This window comes from Peromyscus maniculatus, chromosome 20, assembly GCF_049852395.1.
Source record: "Peromyscus maniculatus bairdii isolate BWxNUB_F1_BW_parent chromosome 20, HU_Pman_BW_mat_3.1, whole genome shotgun sequence".
Taxonomy (NCBI): Eukaryota; Metazoa; Chordata; class Mammalia; order Rodentia; family Cricetidae; genus Peromyscus; species Peromyscus maniculatus.
In genome coordinates this window covers 22,886,452-22,911,935 of record NC_134871.1, presented here as the reverse complement: position 1 = coordinate 22,911,935, position 25,484 = coordinate 22,886,452, and the positions used below count along the sequence as shown (strand labels likewise).

At 46.0% G+C, this 25,484-nt stretch overlaps 1 protein-coding gene across 2 annotated transcripts; it reads left to right on the top strand.

Moving 5' to 3' along the window:
• Window positions 1-7,839: 7,839 nt before the first annotated feature.
• Window positions 7,840-24,525, top strand: Dcstamp (dendrocyte expressed seven transmembrane protein). Of its 2 annotated transcripts, none has more exons than XM_076555823.1 (4): window positions 7,840-7,914; window positions 15,972-17,022; window positions 21,804-22,112; window positions 23,298-24,525. In XM_076555823.1, exons 1-4 carry the CDS (start codon window positions 7,886-7,888, stop codon window positions 23,370-23,372), a joined length of 1,464 nt encoding a protein of 487 aa, XP_076411938.1. In that variant the 5' UTR covers window positions 7,840-7,885; the 3' UTR covers window positions 23,373-24,525. The 2 variants fall into 2 exon arrangements, with proteins under 2 accessions (XP_076411938.1, XP_015862613.1); XM_016007127.3 differs by lacking the exon at window positions 7,840-7,914 and adding an exon at window positions 15,695-15,851.
• The last annotated feature ends 959 nt before the right edge of the window (window positions 24,526-25,484 follow it).

Below are 25,484 nucleotides of genomic sequence, written 5' to 3'. Positions count from 1 at the left end.
TGCTTAGCTTAGTCCAGATATCCCACTCTGTCCCCTTGCTCGTCTGCCCAGTGTGCCCATGGCTTGGGCCCTCCACCCACAGATGGGTCCTGAGCTGGTGAAGATGCCAGGCATTCACACCCCTGTGTGCTGTGCCCACCCCATTTACTGCCCTCTCTGGTAATTAGTGTAGGGGTAATAGATGCCATTTAGCTCTATAGGCAAACGGAGGCTCCAAGCCACAACTACCCAGCCAGTAGCTGGCTTCAGGTCCATTTTTTTTCCCAAGTGTTTATATTATAGTAAGTTATTGGTGTATATAGTTACAAAATTAATACAGTTGATATATAATTATATGACTATAATCCTATATTAACATAATTTTACAGCTAATTGTTTTTTATTATTGTTGTTATTGGGGTTGTATGATTTAGTTTTTGAATAAGCAATTGTTCATGTGAATAAAAATTTAAGATATACCAAAAGGAATGCCACATGAAGGCTCCCTCCTCAACTCCTGTCCTTTAGCAGCCAGGTCCCTCCTTAGCGGTAACCACAATTAGGTAAGGTCATGTTTCCTATAAGAGAGCAGTAGAGACAAACATAATAAGCCATCACACTTCTGTTGACCTTGTGCAGTTCTCTGCCGTGACCCCCTTCCTGTTGCCCGTACCCCCTTCCTTCCTCTTAATTCTTTGTGCTCACTCCATCTCAGCATACAAAGAATGGCCTTGATCTATTTACAGCTCCACGATTGGAAGGCTATTAATTATGTTCTTAATCTCACAGGCAACTTCCCCCCTCCTCTCCTTCCCATCGGATGCACTAGGTTGCATCTTCGATCTGGCTCATCAACACCCGGGTCTGCAGACTCTGGAGAGGCTCTGGGGCTGAGCAGCAGGTTGCTGTAAGCCAGACACCGGGATGTCAGCAGAGTGGCTCCCTTCTTGCATTCTGTGTGCCTGACGCTGCCTCCCTCTGTGAGGAGGAAACATTTGTAGGGTTTCCACTGTTTACACAGTGCTTCCTCGAGGACTCAAGAGATCACATGTCCTGTAAGTGTGCAAAGAGGATGCTGGGAAATGTTAGAATTCTTAATGTCACCCAGATCACGTATGATGATTTTGCAGTGACAGGTGGTTTAGGATTTTAAAGGTAGAGAAGTGAGTAGAGCTCACCTTATTTACCCAGTCACATCACATTGCACTTACAGAAACACGGAATGGGTGAGCAACTTGTTTGAGAACAAACAACTCAACAGCAAGAGAAGATGCCTAGACCAACTAGAGAGGCGACCACAGCTTATACCTTGATGGCTGACGATAGTCCACCAATAAGGTATGTGGACAAGCAAACGGGTAGCAGACAGCCTCTTTGATATGAGCTCAAATCTGTTTACCACAGCTTTGCTAAGGACCACTGTAAGGTGTTAAACCAAGTGTAGGTGTGGACCCTGGAGGACGTGACCAGATTCTGCTGTCTAAGGTGAATACTATGGTAGTTCTTTATAAATGCTAACATAACAGCCAACTTTTAAAATATGCACAGGGCTTGGGGATGGTTCTGAACCTAAGAATGAGTGCTGGATTCAATCTTTTAGAGTTGGCCATCGCCTTCTAAAGTGTTCAAGCCACTTACTATTCCTCACCAGAGGATCAGAGTTCTAGTCCCAGCATACTTGTAGGGTTGCTCACAGCTTCAAGGGATCCAGTGCTCTCTTCTGGTCTCCACAGGCACCTGCACTCATATGCACATGCCCCTACACAGATACATACACATAACTGAAAAATATATTTAAATCTTTAAAACGGAAAATACGTGAGTATAAAAACAGTTTGTTTTACATTAATTATGTCTTAATAAAATATATTTCAGGGTAGCTTGACCATAAGAGACAGCCGCCATCTGGAAGGCTACATACTATGTGACCCCAAATATGTAATCTCTGGAAAAGGAAAAAAAGTCCCCAAATATGTAATCCGCAGGACAGGAAAAGATAAATGATGCTGTAGTTAGTTATAGGAAAGATGAACAGCAGAGAACACAGCACGTGCAGGACAGTAGGACTGCTCTGTGTGGAGCCACAGTGGCCCACACACGATGGCCATCTGTGCACCCGATGGCTGACAGTGATGGTGCCACCGTGCTGATTCTTAAACTTAACAGATGCACCTTCTGGTATATGGGCAGATTATGTACGTGCATGGGCAGAGATGTGTGCAAAATCCTCCTTAGGTTACGAAACTGGGAATTCCTCTAAATTTATATGCATATATTGAGATGGGTAGATATAGAAAGATTGCTTTTGCTTTTTTGTTTGCTTTTTGTGGTACTGGAGACTGAATCTAAGCAGGTGCTCTATCACCAATCTCTATCTCCAGCCCTCTCCTTCTCCTCCTCCTCCTCTTCCTCCTCCTCATTCTTCTCCACCACCACCACCACCACCACCACCACCACCACCACCACCATCATCATCATTGCTGTTGAGACAGGGCCTCACTAAAATGCCAAGACAGGCTTAACTTGTGACCTCCTGCCTTATCCTCCCAAGTAGCTGGAATTTCAGGCCTCTTCTACTAATCCCAGCTTTGGGAACTATTTTTTTACATTGGGATATTTGCTTACATCAGCATTCTGGGGCAGAGAAAGATCAAAGATGCCACCAAGGACCCAGCATTTCCTATTACTCAGCTTTGTTATTACAAGAGTGGTACTATTGTTCATGTACCACACACAAGCACATTCGTGTCCAGTTGGGGACACATCCCTTCCAGAGTACATATCATTTTAAAGGAAGGGGAAACTCTTCTACAGGCTCTGCTTCAAGATCATTGTGGGTCCCATTGGCCACAGTGAATCACATGCCCATGATCTAATGCAAGGCTGGCTGGGGGCAAGGGCTAGGGTGAGCACCTGCCCAGGCATGCTGACACTCCCAGGGCCAGTGTCTTTTCTCCAACTGGCGAACTTGTCTTCATCTTTCTGTTAGATTATTATCACTATGAAAAATATCTGAAACAGTTCAGAGGAGGGAGGATTTAGTATGGAACAGAGATTCAGAGGCTTCAGTCAAAGGATCACTTGCTCAATTGCTACGAACTTGTGGTGAGCAGAATGTCATGGTTCAGGCACACATGTTGGAGGCTGCTCACTTCACGGCACTCAGGAACTAGAGCCAGAAAGGAAAGGGTCAGGGAAAGATACACTCCCCTCCCTTTAGAGTCCCACCATCTTCCAATAACTTATCAAACTTGGAGCTCATCAATGCATTTGAACCATTGATTATGCCAGAGTACTCAAGATATAATTGTCTCTGGAAACATCATCACAGACCCAAAAGTTATACTTTATTCATCTCCCAGGAGCTTCTCCATCCAATCAAGTTATCAGTCATTGTGGAATATTCCTATACACTGTGTGAATATATGTCACTGTGATTGGTTTAATAAAGAAGCTGACTGGCCAATAGCTGGACAGAATAAGATTAGACTAGAGAGCCAAACTGAGAATGCTGATAAGGAGAAGGGTGGAGTCTGGAGTCACCAGCAGATGCAGAGAGAAGCAAGATGGACATGCCGTACTGAGAAAAGGTACCAAGCCACATGGCAAGCATAGATAAGAAATATGAGTTTATTTAAATGTAAGAGTTAGCTAGTCGGGAGGCAGAGCCAGGCGGATCTCTGTGAGTTCGAGGCCAGCCTGGGCTACCAAGTGAGTTCCAGGAAAGGTGCAAAGCTACACAAAGAAACCCTGTCTCGAAAAAACAAACAAAAAAAAAGAGTTAGCTAGTAACAAGCCTGAGCTATTGGCCAAGCATTTGTAATTAATAGTAAGTCTCCACGTTGGTTATTTGGGAACTGGCAGGTGGGAAAGAAACACCCCCGAACAAGTCATAATCTCCACCGCCCTCTTGCTTCTCTCCTTGATTCTCATTTCTTCTACATTCTATCTCCAGGAGGGTTCAGAAAGCCTCCTGCCTTCGTCCTCATGCTTTCTATACCACACCAACATCTCTATGCTATATTTTAGAATTTGAATGTTTCTAAATGGTCCCATAGCTTGATCCCCATCCCTGGAGCTATTGGGAGGTAGTGGTAACTTTGAGAGGTAGCCCAAACAGAGATCTAAGGTTATGTTACTAAGGCTTGAAGGGAATTGGGAGACTAATCTCCTCCTCCCTCGCTCTTTGCTTCCCAGTTTCCATGAGGCAAGCAGCTTCCCCCGCCATGTACATGCTCCCACGTTGCTGTATTGCCTTTTCATCAGCCCAAAAGCAAGGGGACAACCAACCATGGACTGAAACCTCCAAAACTGAGCCAAAAGAAACCTTCCTACTCTTAAAGTTAGGAGGAAGGAAAAGCTGACTCATCACCCCTTCTATCTAGATTTCCTTATATGTCCTGAGTCTTGGCCGCCAGGGGACCTGGGAACCGAGCACAGGGCCATATGCTTGAAAAACTCACTCAATCAAGAGAAAAAGCAGATGATGCCGTGGGTGCCAAAGGTCAAGGTGAGTGAGGTGCAGGCTCAGTAGTAGAGTCGCAGGAATAACCAGTATCCATGAGAAGGTTCTAACAGATCTTTCCAGGGAAGCCCAGCTGGGTGGGTGGTTCTGCAGTGCTGAGGAGAGGCGGAGCCAGCCCGACTGGACACCCTGACAGAGCTCTAGTTCTTCTGTTCAGCACAGGAAACGTTGTATTGCCTGTTGTGCAGGAAAGACTGTCCTAACTTAAGGTTAAAGGCTGTTGTGACTGCCCTTCTTTATGCCAGACCACGCACCTTCCAAAACCACCCTGTCCCTGTCTTGGTTCTCAGAGGGATTCCTGAGCTGAGATGAACTCGGACTCATCTATTCTTCCATGACTCCACACATGTAAAATGGCAGAGATTCCTTGACAATGGGACTGGGGGAAGGGACGCTCCTGGCTCTAGGACACTGCAGTAATTTTCATGATGGCTGCTCCTTGCTGGCAGAATCCCAGGGAACTCCCCAAGCCCGGGTCCTGATTTCAAAAACACTGTAGGATCAGAATGGACTTTACACCTATTCCTCCTTGTCTTGCTGTCTGAAACTGTTAAGCTGAGGACTGCAGCTGATACTAATGTGTGCTCTCCAAGTCACTAAGAAACACTGGAGCTGACTGGGTTTAAATCCCTAGCTGGGGATGGCTTTTTCATTTTCTAAATTCACAGAAAGCACTAAAATAACATCTTTCAGCTGAATTGGAGATGTCCCTATTCCTCTCCTCTACCCCAAGGAAGAAAACATTTGTAGGAGTCTTTAAGGTAGAAGCTCGCTATTCCCACTCCCCATCTTGAGAATTCTGGGGTCTCTTGGAACACTCCTGGGGGTACTGGAGAATCATAAGTCTGACTCTTCTGCAGCTGCTCCAGACTGCCCTGAAGGAATTGTCAACCTTCTACTGCTTCTGGGCCCGCCCTCCCCTTTCCTCCTTTCTTCTCAAAATGCCGACAGCTCGCCCTGGATTCATTGTCCACACAGGCACAGGTGTTGAGCTTCCTGGACCTCCCACGGATGCCTTCCCACGCATTTCCATCCCCAACAGTGTCCACCTCTGGCAGACTCCTCCCTTCCAGACTCTTGATCAGCCCTCTACCAACATGGCTCTTCCAAAAGAACTAAAGATGCCCCCATCCCCCGTCCCAAAGACCAGGGCCATTTCCTGGGTCCCCTTTGTGCCCGCTCTCAAGGTCCCTGCGTGAGATCTTCACTGTTTGCTCTTTCCTCACCTGGGGCTCCCAGCACTGTTTCTGGATCAGTCACACACACACCCTGGGCAGCCTGCTCCTTATTCCACTGAAAACCTGGATGGTCAGTTCCCACAGGAAGGGCCGTCCAGGCTGCAGCCCTGGGCCATCATTCAGTGCTTCTTCCTATCCTCTGCTCACTCCGCTCTTCTAGTCTCCCTGACATGCGTGTGAGCTCCCGGCTGCAGGGCTATCTTACCACACCTTATCTCTCCCGGCTTGAACTCATCTCTGACTTGCTACAGGCAGTCAGCTCCAGAGCTTTGCTCTAGGAACCTGAGGCAGTCCCTGGCTTTCTGAGTGCCAAATGGTCTCAGACGGCCACTCCCAATAAAGTGACACCTTGGTTCTCCCATCCTGTTCCAGTACAGTGCTCCTCAGAAAGTTAATTCACCTCATAGTTTCAAGTTGGATGTGACCCTGTGATCAGGGAGGCCAAATCGTGCTGATTTGGTTAATTCCCAGCTCTCTGTCTTTATCCATTATATATAATCCCTGAAGAGATCACCAGGGTAGACGGGCTTATCTTGACACCTCATCAGAACCATAGCAACCTTGGGCCACTGCCTCCATGCTTAAATGGCTCCTACAGAAAGATCCAGATCACCTCTCTTTCCTTGTCCTTACCCAGCTACTAAACAAACAAATCTATGTTGTCTTTCTTTTCCATTTATGTCAATCTGGGTGTGCTTGTTAATTCTGGATGTCAGTTTGGCTAGGTCTTTGGCCAAATGATCTATATCATGAAGACTGTTTTTTTTTTTTTTTTTTTGAGTGAGGTAAACATTTGAATCAATCAACTTTGCATGAAGAACCTATGAAATAGACAGGCCTCATCTACTCAGGTGAAGAGTGAAGACTGGGGTCTCTGAGGAAGAGGGACTTCTGCAGAGAAATGACCTATAGATTCAACTGCATTTAACTGAATCAAAATGAATGGCACTCGCAAATGTTCAATGGAGAGAGGAAAAATACTTGTGGATGCAGATTTTGGAATTGCAAGTGTACAACTGAATGAGCCAACTCCTTAACCCTTTCCCCAATGTGTGTGTGTGTGGTGTGTGTGTGTGTGTGTGTGTGTGTGTGTGTGTGTAGGTAGATACATATGTATACACACACAGATAGACACATATATTTGTTTCTCTAATAAATCTCAAGCCCTTTAAAATCAGAAGATAGAATTTTATTAGGGTTTTACATCTCTCAGTGTCTAAGCATTTGGTAGAGTTTCAATAAATGCTTATTGATTTATAATTCAGTTGAATCAAAATGGATGATACTTCCGCAATTTTAGGGAGACAGGAAAACGTTGGCGTTGCTGATGAGTCCAGATAGCATATGTGCAATAGACAAAAATATTTGAGAAGGGAGAAAATTGATAATTTAATCAGGAGACTAATTGCAATGTTACTTTGTCACATTTGATGTGGAGGTGTGTTTTTGAAAAACGGCCAAGCTTGTTACTATTACATGAGTAATAGTTTTGAAAATATGACTTAATATCTTGAAATTTCTGTTGCTTTTCACTCAGCCATAAGATCAAAAATATTATTAATAATTGATTAATAATAATCTTTAAAGTGACACCCTTCTCAGTGACACTTAAATTTCACTAGGAATTGTAAATTTTCAGATAAAAGCTTTCACAGACTAATTAAGAGTTTTTGAGGTTTTCCTAATTCCCTTAAACGACAACGGTCCTTTAGCCACGGAGCTAAATGTCTAAGCTGGTGCGTCCTACATGGGTTTTGAGGCAGGACACTGACTAGAGTTTCAGACCCTGGGCTCATCCAGGAACCTGACTCTAGTCGTGGATGGAGCCTGGGGGTAAAACTAGCCTGTCACCCCACCCCTACTCCTGGGTAAATGAGGAGAAAAGAGGGGAGAGAGAGGCGGTCCCCAGCTTCACAAATCTTCGTGTTCCTAGAGTTAATGCCTGGAACATGTTCTAAGGAAAGTGCTAGAATGAAGTCCACGGTTCTTTCACACCGGTTTCCCCTTGGTGATATGAAATGACTTAGTCACTTTGTGAGGGAAATGAAGAGATTGATTCAGGGTGATGTGGCCACCTTGTCACGTCTAGTTCCCCTTTCCCTGCTCTATATTAAGCCTTGGAGCTTCCAGGAGGGCGTGTTTTATGCTCGTGGAGGAAGCAGAGGGAAACTCGTAAGTAAACCTTCAGAATAATCTTGCTTCTAAAGTTGTTTTTAAAAGAAAATACTAGTAAACTGGAATCGAGGCCCATGACTCGAGAGGACTGCTGTAAACTGCCCGTCTACCTCAGCTGTCTGCCCATGTAGAGAAGGAGCAGGAAGACAGCTTTGGGGGGCTGGTACCTGGCTACTCATAATCTCAGGGAAGGCTGCCCAGGGATGTCCTGCTGAAGGCACAGTGTGTTCGGATCGACCTGGCTTGGGAAGGGTGAATCTCTGTGGCCTGGCGTCCTGGCCGTGGTTAGCGTGGGGAGCTGGTTTGTGCTGCACCAATGCAGAGCGGCCCAACCCGGCCAACGGTGAGCTTCCCAGCTTGGCAGCTCACAGTGAGGGACTGAACTGTTCCCTAAACGCTCTTCTGTTTACCCTTCAGCTTTCATTAATCTCCCTTCTTGTATGGAGGCAGCCTTCTCGGAGAAGGCAGTTGCTGGCTTTCCCAAGGCAAGAATGATTAAAGCAGGCTGGTGAGGAATTCATTCCACTTCAGGAGAGGTCGCGGCTCCTGCGCATGCTATTTTGGCAGCCTGAGAGAACAGCGTGTTCCCAAGCAAATGATAAGTTTGCAAGAAAGAAAGAGGGAAGAGAAAAGGAGGGAGAAAAAGGAAGCGGCCGCCTTTCATTCCTCCTCTGTCCCATTCTGGGCTCTGATACTCTGCCTCAGAAGCGGCTGCCAAGTGCTCACTCCAGGCATCTGTGGCTCTCATTCATCTGTCACTCAGAGACGGCTGGGCCAGCAGGGACCTTGAAGAGGGCCCAGGAGGTGAAATGACCGATGAAAAGCCACATAGTCTGTGTGGGTAGATGCAGGCTAGAGAGCAGGCCACCTGCCTCTGTGCCCCGCATCTTTCTTATTTCACTCTTCCCTTTGCTGGAATTTCTTTTCAAATGAGTTTCATATCATGTCAGGTCCTGAAGAAAGCTGGAGGCAGAGCTGGTTGGAGGTGTCCTGGAGGAGAGATTGTCCCTTTGGGTTAATGTTCCCCCAGGTGTCTGCAGATTATCTGGGCTGGCTGAGCTTAGGCCACTGGCCTCTGTCCAGAAGCAGGGTCAGCGAGTTGGCAAGTGTGAGATAGCAGAACAGTCCGGTGCTCTGCCGGAGAGAGCCAGCAAGAATAGCATGGTTCCTGAGGCTGCAGGCTCCTGCTCTTCCCCAGCAAGACGGCCACGTTCTTTCCTTCTAGCCTTGCTCCAGCAGCAAGTGTTCTGTGTGCCCCAGTGGGGATGTGCATTTTCTAGAGCAATCTAGAACACTCGTAGGGTTGGCTGTTCCCGTGCAAGTTGTCATCATCATTTCATGACTCTGTTTGTTATGAGATCCAGCCAGGCCTTATATCTGAAGTAAGATAGGAAATATACTTGCATATTGAAGTTTGATTTGTGCTCAAAGGTTGAATAGGGGTGTCCCTGCCTCCCAGTAAGGTGGGCAGAGTTGACACTGGGTATGGGGTGGGAATTCGGGAATTCCATGCCAGGCCATGCTGATACATTGGAATTTTGTGTGTGTGTGTGTGTGTGTGTGTGTGTGTGTGTGTGTGTGTGTGTGTGTGTGACACAGTGCCAGAGAAGACCATGGCAGCTGTGTTTGCTAGCTGCATGTTCAGGGTGGATGGGAAAGGCTGATGCTCCTGTTTCCACGGCAACAGCTCAGCTCTGCATAAAAGCAGGTAAACATGGGCTCAAGTTAAATACACAGGCTGTGCATCTCCGCAGGGCACTGGGTTTGGTCCAGGGTCCTCACCACAGCCCTGTTCTTTTCTGTTTCTTCTCACTGGGTCTCCTGAGCATCGCCTTAACCCTGTGAAAGGGAGATGGTGTCCTGGTGGTGCTCTGTTATTTACTCTAGCTAAGGTTTCAAACTATAGGCTAGAGATAAAAGCAAGGAAGCGGTGATTGCTTTTGGGAAATTGCTGCTGTAAAAGCGAGAAGCAGGCTCTTTTTGTTGGAGAGACAAGGCTGTTGAGTCAGGCAATCAGCATTATTGATAATGGAAGCAAAATGATAGGTTAAAGGGATCAAGTAGGCTTTTAGAAGCTGCCAAAAGAAATGGTGTAGAGGATGAAGGACTCAGTCCTGTAAACACCAAGGAAGGGAAGCAAACAGAGCTCAAATAAACACCCTCAAACTATGCCAAGGAACGAAAAGGGGAAGGACAGTGACTCCAGGGCGAGGCTGGGAAGTGAGCTAAGGTGGGGAGGGGGCGGGGAGACTGGAGGAAGTGATGAGCTTCAGGAAGGTCAAGTGCAAACTGACAGCTGAGCCCCAAATCCACCAGACTGAGCCAACATCTTTTAAAGTCAGCTCTCCCCCTAAGAAAGGTTCTAGGGATCGAGCCCAGTGCACGCAGTGCGGCTGTGTGAGGAAAAGCGCTCTCTAAGGAAGTTTAGGTTAATATGGTCTACAGGTTGCCGCTTTCACCCAATATGACTGATGTCCTCAGAAGAAGAGGGAAAGCTTGCCGCTGCTGAAGAGAGGGTGAGTCTTCACATTTGACTAAAGATAATATACTGTGGAAGAATAAAAAGGAGAAGATGAGGAGGGGTAGAAAGAGGAGGCGAAGCCAGGGATTTCTCTCCCATCTCTGCTGTGTGAGGACACACAGACAGACATCAGCCACCTGCATACCAGAAAGAACGCCTTCACCAGAGCTTGGTCCTGTGAGACCTTGAACAGGGTCTTCCAGTCTCCAAAACTATGAAACAGAAATGTCTCCTGCTTCTTTCTAAGGCATTCCATTATGGTGTCCCTGGCTGATCATGACATGCATGCAGGAAATTTTGACTCCAAGTCTCTGAGAAAGAAACAAGCAAATAGCTTGTCAGACTTTGGACTTTACTGGTCCTAGGAAAGGAGAGAATCAGAGTACCTGAAGAAAGACTAGCAGGATGGTGGGGCCCACAGTGAAGCAAGAAGAGATCGCCAAAGTCTACTATATAACATAACATCCTAGTACCAGGTAAATGGTGCAGCCATCTTGCCACTCAGCTCCCATGAAGTTGAGCATTCAAGATTTCCCTAGATCAGAAAATAGAAAGCCTCCGTTTTCTATGGAAGCACACGACGATCTGGGAATGTGTTGTGTTGATGGGACACATCATTTTCCAGGGAATGTCCAGGTTTTTGGAGAAGTTTCTCACCCCGAACTTCAACAAGAAGGATCAGGTCATCTAAATTAGGAAAAATGATAAGCCAAAGGTGGGGAAGAAATCTAAGCCCCATGAGGGTAAGGAAGGGGAGGTTCAAGGTTGGGCTCAGCTTTGTCCCTTGTTACCCAGGAGAATGCCTCCAGCCTTCCTCCCTAAGGGTTGGTGTCTTTGGGTAACAGTCTGCTCTCAGCACAAAGACAGGGAGGGGGAGGGTGGAGCTGTCCCTTGTTGAGTAAACACGGGCCTCTTACGGGATGAAATTGCAGCCATAGATCTCGTTTAATTGATATTAGATTTTATTGTAGAATACTAAAATTTTAATGTGTCTATAAATCTGTTTCATACTTGTGGAGGAATGTCTGTATTAAGAACATGCTGTACGAGGATAAAAGCAAGAGAAGGAGGAAATGAGCCTACAATATACATTATTAATATTTCAGCAGATGAGAAAAATTGGGCCCTCATAGAGGAAATTAAGAAAAAAATTGAAACTGGGTGTTCTAAATAGGTTAAAGACAAGTCTGCTGGTTGGAGACATCTTAACCTCGCGGGGTCAACTGTTTTGATGAAGAAGAGAAAAATGAATGAGTAGATAACGGAGATGGGATTGGGATACTTAGGTCAGCTCTTTAGCAGTCACAGGCAGTGAGTGTGACATGTCTCCGGTAGGAACAAGTTTGGACAGCTGAGTGCCCTGTCCCCTGACCCAGACTTGTGAGATCTAGGCAGGACATAGAGGTGATGGCTGCAACGCTTTGAATTCCACTCCACCAGCCACTCTGCTTGCAGGCCGGCAAGTTTCAGTAAAGGCTCACAACTTCCGCTTCTTCTGCGTAAAAGGGAAAGTGCGTTTGAGGTAGGGGGGGATGTGGAGGCTTCCTGCAAAGTGCCCTTGATGTAAGAGACAATTAGTGCTTTTCTACGTGCCAATCGGTCCAATAACAGCATGGGATCGAATCCAAAAGTTCTACCGTTATTCTAAAATTAATGGCAAGGAAAGTGCTTGGGGCCATGTCTGAGGAGAGACACAGCTCCTGACCTGCTCCGGGGTGGATGTGCTGTGCACTGTCCAACGTCCACCAAGCCCTCCTGTGCAGAGCCAGCAGGGAAGTGCCCAGAGCACAGACCCATTGATGATACTGGCCGTGTGCGAACACTGCTCACCTTCCATCTGACTTGAGTCTGAAATGACAAAAGTTTGCAGGAGTCAAGAATGATGGTTCTTCATGGTCCCACCCTAAGCTCCTTTCTAATTCCCTTTCCCTCTGATGAAATTAGAACAGCCTCCTGTGGGGAGTCTTTATTAAGAAATATTTTTACTTTATTGTATTAGTGGGGAGGGAGTGGGGTATATTTACTATGTATTGCTATGTAGAGGTCATGGGACAAATCGGTGGCGTCCGCTCTGTCCTTCCACTTTTATGTAGGTTCCATGTAGCAAAACTCAGGTGGCCATATGTCTTCGTTAGGGTTTCTATTACTGTGACAAAACACCATGACCAAAAGCAACTCAGGGAGGAAAAGGCTTATTGCAGCTTATATGGCCAAATTACAGTTCATCATAAAGAGAAATCAGGGCAGGAACTGAAGCAGAGACCGAAAGGAATGATAAATGGTGCTGGTGGTGGCGCTGGTTACCGCGGAAAGGTCACCACAGAACCCAGCTACTTAGTAGTAGAGAGCTTTGTTAGGAGGAAGGGGGGGGAGGGACAAAAGGACCAGGCCTGGGCAAGAGAGAAAGATGGGGGAGGGGAGAGAGAGAGCAGAGAGAGGGTGGGGTCTGCGTCTGGCTTTTTAAGGGCTCCCCAGATGGAGCTACACCACGCGTGTGCTGATTGTGTGACCACGCCGCACGCACATAGTAGCCAGCACTCACTGATGATGTAAGATGCAACCCCCTGAACTGCGTGTGTGCAGCTGGAGTAAGGGCAGAATTCTAACAGAGACCATGGAGGAGTACTGCTTCCCAGCTTTCTTCTATGGCGTACTCAGCTTGCTTTCTTCTTATATAACTCAGGACCACCATCCAGGGTTGGTACCACCCCCTCCCATGGAATAGGTCTACCCAGGTCTATTGTTAATAAAAAAAAAAAAATGCTCCACAGGATTGCCCACAGGCCAATCTGATGGGGACATTTTCTCAGCTGAGGTTCTCTCTTCCCAAATGATGCTAGCCTGTGTCAAACTGACAAAAACGAATCAAAACACCAGGCTTACAAAGCAAATGCCCTTATCTGGGCCATCTTCCTGCCTCCACATGTTTAGGATCCTGATTTCTGTGAAGCTAGTCCAGGTGACCATGACCCTTGTTATGGGAGTGAGTATGTGTGATGTTCCTGCGTAGGCTCTTAATTTGAATGCTTGATCTCCAGATGATGACACTGTTTTGGGAGGCTATGGACACTGAAGGGGTAGGACTGAGCTTAAGGAGGTTAAGAGCTACTGGGGGAAAGTTCTTAGGGGTGTATTATCCCTGCTCACTTCCTGTCTCACTCTCTATTATCCCTGCTCACTTCCTGTCTCACTCTCTATTATCCCTGCTCACTTCCTGTCTCACTCTCTATTATCCCTGCTCACTTCCTGTCTCACTCTACTTTCTGTCACGTGACAACTGCCCTCTGCGTGGCCTTCCTGGTGTCTGGATGTTCTGCCCAACATCCTGGGTCAAACGAGTTGGACTGAAGCCTCTGAACGCCCACCCTTCAATAGCCTACCAAGATTTTCTCTCAGGGAATTTTGTTGCAGCATTGAACAAAAGCAACAGATATAGCCTTTCTTCACCTTGAGAATTTTCTCTGCATCTCTTTTCTGCTAATATCCATTCAGAATGACATCTGCAAGCTCTCTGTGTCAAGCACCGGAAATTTACATGCTTATTACTAAGGTGCCTGTTTCCTCCATCTTGATTCTGCCTTTTGTTAACCTCATTCAGCCTGATTTTCACCTCTGATTGCTCAGTTCATGCCCCATAGCCACCACCTACGTTCATCATTTCCACACCCAGTGCAATGAACACATGGGTTTCTCAGTGTCAAGCTGCACCATAAATACTATTCCATAATATTTGTATGAAATCAAATATATTTGAGAGTGTTTAAAGGCTTCTCAGTGTCCCCATTAAATCTTATACATATGGTACAATGTTCATTAGATATTTTTATGTCAGTTGAGAGAGGAAAACCTCAAATTTATTTATATCAATCTAAACGAACCCAACTCATTGTAAGTACATCACAGACCTAAATATGTGTATCGAGCAGAGTAGAATCAGCCTTATAACACCTTAATTTTAATTATCCCAGATCTGGAAAAGATGATTAATTTAGGGACAAGAATATTCTTAGTTTCCCTGAATAGTCTCCAGAGGGACCTGTACTCATGAGGCAGGGACGCAAAAGAGGAAGCAAGGCGCTGAGGCACCTGTCCAACTCCACACTCCAGTCTGGACGTCCTTGGTTTGCTTTCTGGTCTGTAAAATGAGAGCACAGAAAACAGATGAGTATTAAAGATGCTCTTGCAGAATGCACTTTATTGGCATTGCAGCCCATCCATCAACTCTTTTTTTTTTTTTATTTTTTTTTATTTTTCGAGACAGGGTTTCTCTGTGTAGCTTTGCGCCTTTTCCTGGAACTCACTTGGTAGTCCAGGCTGGCCTCGAACTCACAGAGATCCGCCTGCCTCTGCCTCCCGAGTGCTGGGATTAAAGGCGTGCGCCACCACCGCCCGGCTATCCATCAACTCTTAGAAGCTACGACACAGGATCATTGCTCTTGTCAATGAACAATTACCGTCAAGCAGACCAGGAGAAAATTTGGTGGGGAGAAAACCCAATGAAACAGCATTTATTATTTTTCAAGTGTATGTGGCCAGCTGGAAGGCTGGCTGCAAGGTCGGGGAGGTGGGGGATGGGGGGAGGGTCTGTCTTACGTATTTGACAATTGCCTGGCCTTTTGTTCAGTTGAGAGAAGCATCAGGACAAAATGTTGCTCACGTCTAGAACCTGATGTGACAGGCTAAACAACATTTTCCTAAGCGGTCTGTGCCCCAATGCCTAGAACCGGAATATGCCACCTTACATGGTAAAAGGGACCCTGCAGATGCACTGAAGTTAAAGGTCTTGAGAGGAAATGTTAGTCTAGACTGTCTGGGTGAGTGGCCCTAAAATGTCACAAAGTTCCTTGGAAACAAAATGCAGAAAGATCAGAGTTAGAGGAGAAGAGGTAAAGATGGAAGCAGGGGCCAGAGAAAAGGGAAAAATCAACCTGGCTGCCGTTGAGATGGAGGAAGGAGGGGCTGTGACCCAGAGAACGCAAGCCCCTCCGGGAGCCGGCACAGGGAAGTAATGCAATGTTTGGGACCCTCCAATGGGTCACAGATCATCTTAGACTACTGGCCTCCAGGAGGAATTCCAAGAGAAAAAAATGGGTGTTTCTTCAATCTGGTGAGTTTGCGGTATTTGTTATCATGTCAAGAGGACACTAACTACACAAATCAGCAGAGGGCAGGGCTAGAATAGAGTATGAAGACGTGAGTCACAGGCCCAAAGGCGTCACATGGCCTTTAATTGGTTAAAGCAATCTCGAGGCCAGTCTGGAGCCAAAAGATGCAGAAACACCTCACTCTCCAGTTGTTTTGGTTTTCTTGAGACAGGGTTTCTCGGTTCGGTCCTGTCTATCCTGGAGCTTGCTCTGTAGACCAGGCTGGCCTCAAACTCAGAGATCTCTGTGCCAGCACCTCCCACTTCCTGGTGGGTGTCCACTAGGAAGGAGCAGACAAAGGGACCGGTAAAGAAAAGACATGCATTTACAGCTAGTCTGCTCTCTGACCTCTAAGCAATTTCTGAACTTGGTTTCTTTTTTATTTCTAGGGACACAGGGAGTATGAGGCTCTGGACCTGGGGCACTAGTATCTTCCTAAGGCTTTGGGGGATATATGTGTTTCCAGGAAGTACTGGCTGGCTGGACTTGATCCAGCATCTGGGAGTTTGCTGCTTTGTGGCTTTCCTCTCCGTGAGCCTCCTGTCAGCAGCCTGCTACTGGGTCCTCCCATCAGCCGCCTCAATCGCCGTGCTCTCCACTGTCTGGACGATCATCTGTGTTTTTCTGTGCGGCTCCAAGCATGCGCGGTGCTTCATTCCTCTGGCCTTCCTCTCCTGCGGCCTCCGCGAAGGCAGAAACGCTTTGATTGCGGCAGGCACCGGGGTGGTGATCTTCGGACACGTGGAAAATATGTTTCATAACTTCAGAGGTCTCCTAGACAGCATGACTTGCAACCTAAGGGCCAAGAGCTTTTCAATACATTTTCCACTTTTAACACGATATAGTGAAGCCCTTCGGTGGATTTATGGCCTCGCCACTCCGCTGAACCTGTTTGATGACCTCGTTTCTTGGAACCAGACTCTAGTGGTCTCCCTTTTCAGTCCCAGCCGTACCCTGGAGGCTCATATCAATGACACTAAAGGAGAAGTCCTGGGTGCCCTGTCCCATATGGTAGTCACGACAGAGCTTCTGTCTTCCTTAGGCCAGAAGCTTCTTGCCCTCACCGGGCTTCTGCTCATTCTAGTCAGCACTGGCCTCTTCATGAAGCGATTCCTGGGTCCTTGTGGCTGGAAGTATGAGAACATCTATATCACCAGAGGATTTGTTCAGTTTGATGAAAAGGAGAGGAACCAACAGCGGCCCTGTGTCCTCCCTCTGAACAAGAAGGAAAGGAAGAACTACATCATCATCCCATCTCTGCAGCTGACTCCCAAAGACAGGAAAAAACTGGGGCTGTTTTTCCTTCCCATCCTGACCCACCTCTACATGTGGGTGCTGTTCGCAGCTGTGGATTATCTGCTGTACCGACTCATTTCCTCTGTGAGCAAGCAGTTCCAAAGCTTGCCAGGGCTTGAAGTTCACTTGAAACTGCACCGAGAGGTAGGGGCTCACGGGCACTTCTTGTGGCGTCCTGGGGCTTTTTATTGGTGGGCCTCCATGTCAATCAGTGCCCTCGGATCACGTGGGTGCCTGGCTCACAGGAGCCCAGTAGGTATAGGCTAAATTAGGTCCCGGTGTTAGAATAGAATTCTATGTTATTTTTCTCCGGCTACTATAGCAAATGATCACAAGCTGGGCATCTTAAAACAGCATACATTTATTCTCTTAGTTCGACAGTGAGAAGTCTAAAATCAGTCTTGCTAGGCTGAAGTCCAAGTTCTGTTGGCATACACATCCTCCTTTCAGAAAGTTGGGAAAATTCACTCTGCCTCATCCAATTTTACTTGGCCAGTGGCATTCCTTGGCCTGTGGTGCCATCACACACATCTCTCTGTGCATGGAAAAAAAAATCGCTATGTCCCTCTCAAACCAGGTACATGGTCACATGGTGGTGCATCCAATTTCTCCATCTTGAGGCAGCTGACTTAATCTCACTGCTGAAATCTATTTCCCAGACAGAGTATCACAGGCTCCCAGATTATCATCTTAGGCTCCCAGAGTATCACTTCTGGAGTATCACAGGCTCCCGGAGTATCACTTCCGGAGTATCACAGGCTCCCGGATTATCACTTCTGGAGTATCACAGGCTCCCGGAGTATCACAGGCTCCCAGAGCTAGGACATTTTGTCTTTGGGGAATTTACACTCAGCATAGCCTAGAGGGTAGGAACAGATTTGTCTCTGGTTTTAAACTTTAATTTCACTTTGTTTGAGTCTCAAGGGGTATAAATGAACTTAAGAGGAAGGTTTGAGGCTGGACTTCTCCCACTGTCAAGACTTGAGCAGACAGACTTCAAACTCTTCTGGTGGAGAACTTTCTCATGCAACCTGAGTCAACAGAAAAGGGCTTCTACCTCAGGAGTGGGGTGTTGGGGAACCCAAAAACTGGCTTAAAATGCTGCCCATGTACACCTAACTTCTATTTTTAACATAAGTTCCATCAGTGACTGTGTGTGTGTGCGCACACGTGTGAATGTGTGTGTGTGTGTGTGTGAATGTGTGTGTGTGTGAATGTGTGTGTGTGCGTGTGTGTGAATGTGTGTGTGTGTGTGTGTGTGTGTGAATGTGTGTGTGTGTGCATGTGTATAGAATTTCGATGGGTAGACACACAGTTTCAGATCTCTTAATAGTGTTTCATTTTGAATGGGAGAGTATTTCTGTAAACACTCCTTGTGATCTTAGAGTAGGTGAGCTACAGACCACACACTGGGAAATTCGGGCGTAGGGTCTAAAGAGCGAGACCTTCTAAACCTGGGGTGAAGAGTAGTGTCATGGCGGGATTGAAGAGACAAGGAACAGCATCCTCCTTTCCAGAACCCACTTTACTTAGATTAAAGTGGTTTTTTTTTTCCAGCCCATCTCAAGTAACTCCAGTGTGCAGCCAAGACTAAGATCCCCTTTCTAATTCCACCACCTGAGGAACAAAGCCAGAGCCCTAAACTTGATACCTACCAGAAGCTTCTGCAAGAAACTGGAAACTGTCTTTCCTTCCTTCCTTCCTTCCTTCCTTCCTTCCTTCCTTCCTTCCTTCCTTCCTTCCTTCCTTCCTTCCTTCCTTCCTTCCCTCCTTTCTCTCTCTCTCTCTCTCTCTCTCTCTCTCTCTCTCTCTCTCTCTCTCTCTCTCTCTCTCTCTCTCTCTCTCTCTCTCTTCTGACAGGGTTTTTCTGTGTAACAGCCCTGGTTGTCCTGGAACTCACTCTGTAGACAAAGCTGGCTTAAAACTCACAGAGATCTGGGATTAAAGATGTGCACCACCACATCCTGGCTTCTGTGAGAGTCTTTCTTGGACCTGGTGCCCCTGTTTCGTGGGGGGTCTGGCTTTGCCTGAACTCCTCTCTCTTCTCTTGGCAGCCACGAGACGGTAGAGAAGACTAGGGTTACATCATTTCTTTTCTTTTTTCTTTCCCATTTTTTCCCTATGGATATGTGTGATTATGCTAACATTTCAGAGGATCTGGAAAATGGCAGACGCTTGCCTGTTTTCTAACATTGGAAATTATGGAGTTGAACCAGGTGGAGAGAGAGAGAGAGAGAGAGAGAGGACTGGATGCTTGCTGGGGTTAAGTACACTGCGCAGGCCAGTGTAAACACTGTCTCCACATGTCTGATTTGTCCCCTCTTTGTCAAGATGCTGGGAGAAGGGCCACCCCGACCCTATTCTCCCTTCCTCTGTTTCTGGGTGCCTCACACCCACCTGCCCTGGCCACGCTCCTCTTCCCTCTCTGCTGGTTCAGTGCACACAGTCTCAGGGCTCTCGCCCTCCACATCCTGAGCTGCTTCTTAGAGTTGATTACTCTGAGCTCTCTGCTGCCCCTGAAGAATTCACTTCATTATAAGGTTCTCTGCTGCTCTAGATATTTGGAACAGGCCAATAATGGAAGACGCGCTTCAGATGAAACCAAATAAGAAGCCTAGAAGCCAAAGGCCTCTCCACCTCACTCTCCCCTACAGCATCCACCCCACTCCCCCCCCCATCCTCTGCTGCTTCTCTTGGGTATTTCTCTCTCAGCCAATACCAAACATCCATGCCTGTTTTGTGAATTCTCACTGGTTTAGACTGGAGTGTGTGTGTGTGTGTGTGTGTGTGTGTGTGTGTGTGTGTGTGTGAAGTTCTATCTTCTCATAAATCTCATTTGGGACCCTGTCAAGTCCCAGGGACATAATAATGTCTAGACCATGACAGTTCTGCTGCAGAGCTTCTACGCCAGTGGAAGAGGCCGTTGCATACACATATAACAGCAGCTGAGTGTGGGTGCTGGGTCAGATATGAGTGCAAGGTTTCTGTGACATCTCCTGAGCTTTCTCCTGCTATACCTGGGAGACTGTGCCAAGAGCTAGCCTCCTTTCAGGTACTGGCAATGCCCTGCCCTTATCCCAGGATGCCCTTGAAGGCTGCTCGCCTGCTCTGTTGCTGCAGATTTGTGAAAGAGAAGTCAGGAGGCAAGAGAAACATTGGTACAAGGTTTTGCCAGGTTTTCTCTTCCACTATCATACAATTTTAGACAAATGTTTTAAGTAAAGGATGTGGGGAATGATCCGACGAGCTTGGATGGATGGGCAGTGTAAGTAATAATAGCCCGAGTTCCTATTTAGTGAACACATCCCATGGGCCAGGTTCTGGACTCCATTAACTTTCCAGGACAATCCGATAGCACAGAGCTTGACTTTCATCCATCACACAGCAACACCATCTCAGCAAATCGTTTACTTAAGAGAAGTAAACACATTTTAAATCATCAGGGTCTCATTTCGGATATTGCTTGGCATTTTGAAAGAGCGAATGTGTCTTCCACACTGCCCTGAACCAAGCCCATACACAAATGTTGACTCAATCTTTCTGAAGCTCCGGCTCCCAATTGCAAATCTCCAGCTCGATTTCTAGACGAAATAGCTCCTGCCCAGACTGAACCCCCGCTGCTTTCTTATTGCTGGTTGCTCAGCACTGACTCAATCGATGTGTTTGTTTCTCCCATCGTATTAAAAAGAGTGCATGCTGCTGCTCCAGGGACCAAAATCTCCATTTCATTGTAGACTGGCTGTCTTTTTAATAAAGGCAGAAGAGGCTCCCCAAATGTTTCTCACTGCTTAGGCACAAATGTGACTTGGCATTTATACAGAGGGCCCAGCTTTGGTGGTAGGTCTAAAATGTAAGATGTTCTCTGGGTGTGGTTGTTTTTTATTTTTATTTTTTTTTTATGAGAGGTCGTTTACTTCTGCTTGGCCCCAGGGCTCTGTGGCACAAGGGTGATAATAACTTACTAAGTATTCCAGTCTGTAAGGTTAATGCCCCATCCCCAAGGTGTTTAATTTATACTGGGAGTAGTTTATTCATGGGCAGGATCTGGTCCATTAATTCCTGCTCTACCAAATTAGAAAACAAATCCACCGAGAGATTAAATGACTTTCCCAGGTCAGAGGAGAAAAGAGCTGAATCAGCATGCACTCTCCACCGGGTGGCTGAGCTGGGTGGCTCAATGTCACCCTTTGTCTTCTGCGTCGTCAGCTGAACAGTTGGCTTGTTCTCTATCCTTCAAGCCCCTTCTGAACACCCAGAGACACCAGAAAATGCCCTGTTTTAAAAATCCCCTCCAACAAGACTTTCGGTCTCCTTCGGTGATGTGGGTTAACATGTCACCCTAAAAGGGAGCATCAGAGTCTAAAGAAGAAGAAGACCCCAAACTCCAAAAGATTGATTGACACTCTGACTCAGTGCACATCTTTTAACTTCGTGTTCTGAGGAAGGGTAATTTGTCTTTACCTGGAGGCTACCCCTGGGGCTTGAATGGCTGGATAACCAACCAATCCTCTCTCTTCCACTTGAGCTGACTTATCTTTCATCACCTACCTCTGTGTGCCCTAAGTAAAGGACCAAGCATTCCACTAAAAAGTGGGTGTATGGTTGTGTTTGTTAAACACAGTTCTCTACCTTCTGAGAACCTGACATTTCCATGGCCATGTGGCTCACCAGAAGTGACAGAGCAGACAAACTCTGTTTCATAGAGTCACTCCACAAATTCACTTTGGAAAACACTGTCACCTTTATAGATAAACGTCATCCTTTCCCCTCTGCTCCGGTCATGACACATCCTAGAAGATTTAACAGACAGCCACTTTAGACAAAGCTCCCTGAATATTTGCAGAAAAATAGTGTGTGGCATGGAAGTTAGAAAGACAGAGACAGAAGATGGCATATCGACTGATTATTTTACTCTTTCCTTTTAGAGGCAAGGAACTCAAGACATCATCCATGATTCTTCCTTTAATATATCTATGTTTGAAGCCAGCTGCATCCCTAAACCTCGGCTCAGTGTGTCTGAGACGTGGCTTCCTCTCAGCATTATTCTAGTAACACTAATAGTCCTAGGACTGTTGTCTTCCATGCTGATGCAGCTTAAAATTCTGGTGTCAGGATCCTTCTACCCTGGAGTGGAGAGGGAGCGCATCCAATACCTCCATGCAAAGCTCCTTAAGAAAAGATCAAAGCAGCCACTGGGAGAAGCCGAAAGGAAACTGAGTCTGTACTTTAAGAAGGTAAGGTCAAGGGGGAAATATGCCTCTAATGAAGCTAATGCTGTGTCTGAAAGGCAAATGATAGTGGATTTCAAAGCATTCTACAACTTCACATCAGGATTGGGGGAACCTATTGAATCAAGTATTTTGTAGTTGGCTATTGGGAAGATCTTTTGTATTGGCTACTATGGAACAATGACTAATTTTTACCTTTTTACACCAAAGATAAAGTAAAAACATGGAAGGAAATAGTTGCCACTTAGTAAACTTTAAAGAATTTGCTTATCCTCTACTAAGTCCGTCTATCACCTATCTATCTATCTATCTATCTATCTATCTATCTATCTATCTATCTATCTATCATCTATCTATCTATCTATCTATCTATCTATCTATCTATCTATCATCACTGTGTCTATATGCCTCCTCTACACATTGCTGATTTTATCTATCTATCTATCTATCTATCTATCTATCTATCTATCTATCTATCTATCATCTATCTATCTATCTATCTATCTATCTATCTATCTCTATCCATCTATCTGCCTATCATCTATCTATCTATCTATCTATCTATCTATCTATCTATCATCGCTGTATCTGTATGCCTCCTCTACACATTACTGATTTTATTTGGCTTATTTATTAGTGGGAGAAAAGAAAGAAACTACAACTGGTTGAAAGAAGAGTTCAAAGAACTCTCATACAGGGTCATCAGGACAACAAAGTAAAGTTGCTTTACAAATGCCAAACTAAGCCAGGCAGTTGTGGCACACGCCTTTAATTCTAGCACTCAAGAGGCAGAGGCAGGCGATTCTCTGAGTTCGAGGCCAGCCTGGTCTACAGAGTGAGTTCCAGGACAGCCAAGGCTACCTAGAGGAACCCTGTCTTGAAGACCAAAACCAAAACCAAACAAACAAAGCCAAACTAGATCGTTCCTCAAGGGTAGATGGGAGGAATCTCTTGTCTCTAGAGAAAAATTAATTTTATCTCAAGCACGAGATCACTTGCATGGCTGCTATCAGACACCTACACACACACACACACACACACACACACACACACACACACACACACACACACACACACTGCTAGAAAATAGGTACAGCCAATGAAAGACCCAGAAAGATATTTTCTACATTTTTCAAAGTTTCTAGCAGAGATATCTGAAGTGATTCCAGTGTCTATTCATCCATTTTTCAGATTCATTTCTGGCTTCCCATCTTGACAGTGATTAGGAAGAAACATATGAACACTTCAGATGAAGATGACCCTTGAGAAACATGGAGTCCCTCTTCCTGGGTCAGATGCTGCAGCTCAATGTCTGCTCAACAATAGAGTACTACATGAGGTGTTGGAGTTTACAGGGCCCCTTTCCTCTCTGGTTATTTTTTAAGCTACTTGTCCATCATAATGCCAAATGGCTCCCAGATCAATGGTTTTTCAGTCTGTCTTCCAAACTAAACCCAGTATCTAGACTGTACCACAGCTGAAGCGACTGTGACGGCTGAAATGGAAGTGTCCTCCAGAGGTTCGGGTGTTTGAAGACTTAGTCCTCCATTGACGGTGCTGTTTGGGGGAGGCTTAAGAGATGTGGCCTGGGGGATAAAGTGTGTCACTGGAGGAGAGCGTTGCAGTTTTATAAGCTATGCATCAATTCCTGTTCACTCTCGGCTTCCTGCTTGTGGCTGGAGATGTGAGCTCTCAGCTGGTCCTGCCTTCGTGTGTGCCCTTCACAATTCCCCACTGTGACGGTGATGGAGCCGTATCTCTCTGGAACCTTAAGTCCAAATAAACCCTTCCTCCTGCAAATTGCCTTGATTTATCACTGCCTTAGGCAAGTAATCAGTACAGAGGCCTCTTGCTGAGGAGTCCCAGCACAGAGAAAAAAATTCAAAAAACAATTAAGAAGTCTGTATTTCGGTCTCACCAGCAGATGCTCAGAACTCACGTATACAAAGGCAGCGTGTATCTATCAACCTCCTAGTCTTTCTGCCCTCTCAATGTCTCTCATATGCTGTCTCTAACAATGCCACCCCACAGCTGCCTCTCCCCCCACCCATTCCCCTTCGTCAGAGACACTTTCCGAAGCCTGTTTACAGGAACACCCAATCTCTTCCCATCACCTCCTCTTCTCTCATTCCCTCTAAGTCTGTTTTGGTGACTCTTTTCGTAATTCCTCCATGCTAAGTTTGGGGGCGGGATGGTGCATTGCACAGCCTCCTAGGCCATGCTTATTAAAATGTACATCTTGGATCTCTTCTCACCTTTTCTATCACAAAATATCTAGGAGAAGGGAACTCTCCTTGAATACTGATCCTGTTATCTCTAAGCACCAGAATAGGGAAATCATTTCTTTATTCTTTTTTTATTTGTATCTTTTTGTTTTGAAAATTTGCAGGCTTATAAAAAGTTGAGGAAACAGTATAAAGTTGTACTTGCCCTTCACCATTGTCTTTGAAAAATTAACATCTTACATAACCGCCTCAAAATCAGAAAAATGACTTTGAGAGATACAGAATCTGAGCTCTTGTTGCAATTTTACCAACTGAAGGACTGGCACCCCCTTCTGGACCCTTGATTCACGCCAGGATCCCACATTACCAGTGATAGTGCGATTTCTCTAGTTGCTCCAACCAGGGACAAACCCTCAGCATCTCCTTTGTCCCGGGACCTTGACACCTTTGGAGAATCATGGCCAGTTACTCTATCTCCTTCCATTTGGATTTGCAAAGCTTCCCTCCTAGTTACACCAAGGTGATGACTTTGAGTTGAGAAGTCTACAAATGTGAGCCTGTGCTTTCCTTCCTGCATCGCAGTAGGAGGCCCACGTGGCTGACATGCTGCTTTTGATCGCAGGACCAAGGTGACATCTGGTGAATTCTCCCATCGTAATGATTGTTTTCCTTTGTAATTAATAAGCACCTGTGGGGAGGTACTTGGAGACTACACATGCATCCTGTCTAACATGTGTTTGCTCTCTAATTTTAGCATCTGTGGATGCAAAAATTATTGCCATGGTGACTAAGTAGGTATTTTCTAGTTTAATCATTTCTTGTATGTCTCTTATTTATAATGCTGCCACAAGGTGTAGTCATTCCCTCTAAGGAACATTTTTGTGAAAGAGTAAACTTTGTGTTAAGCACAGACGCAAACATTTTGCATACACCGTCCCTTTTATGCTTGGAGCAGTGTGAGGTAGGTGTTGTGCAGACAACATGGCTGCAGTGGACGAGGAAAGCATCCCAGAGAACAAACGAGCTAGACAAGGATGGGCTCTCTCTTGCTTCCCAGAGGCTGTGGATCAGAATGGGCACATGCCCATTCTTTCTCACGTACGCCCGCCCGTCTCTCCCAACTCATACCTACTAGGGAAGGTTGGGGAGCTAG

Excerpts from the sequence above, each read along its gene's own strand:
- Dcstamp (XM_076555823.1), top strand. The coding sequence starts at position 7,886 with ATGCTCGTGGAGGAAGCAGAGGGAAACTC. Across the intron at positions 7,915-15,971 it reads GAGGAAGCAGAGGGAAACTC|GGACACAGGGAGTATGAGGC; the intron begins GTAAGTAAACCT and ends TTTTATTTCTAG. Across the intron at positions 17,023-21,803 it reads ACTTGAAACTGCACCGAGAG|AGGCAAGGAACTCAAGACAT; the intron begins GTAGGGGCTCAC and ends CTTTCCTTTTAG.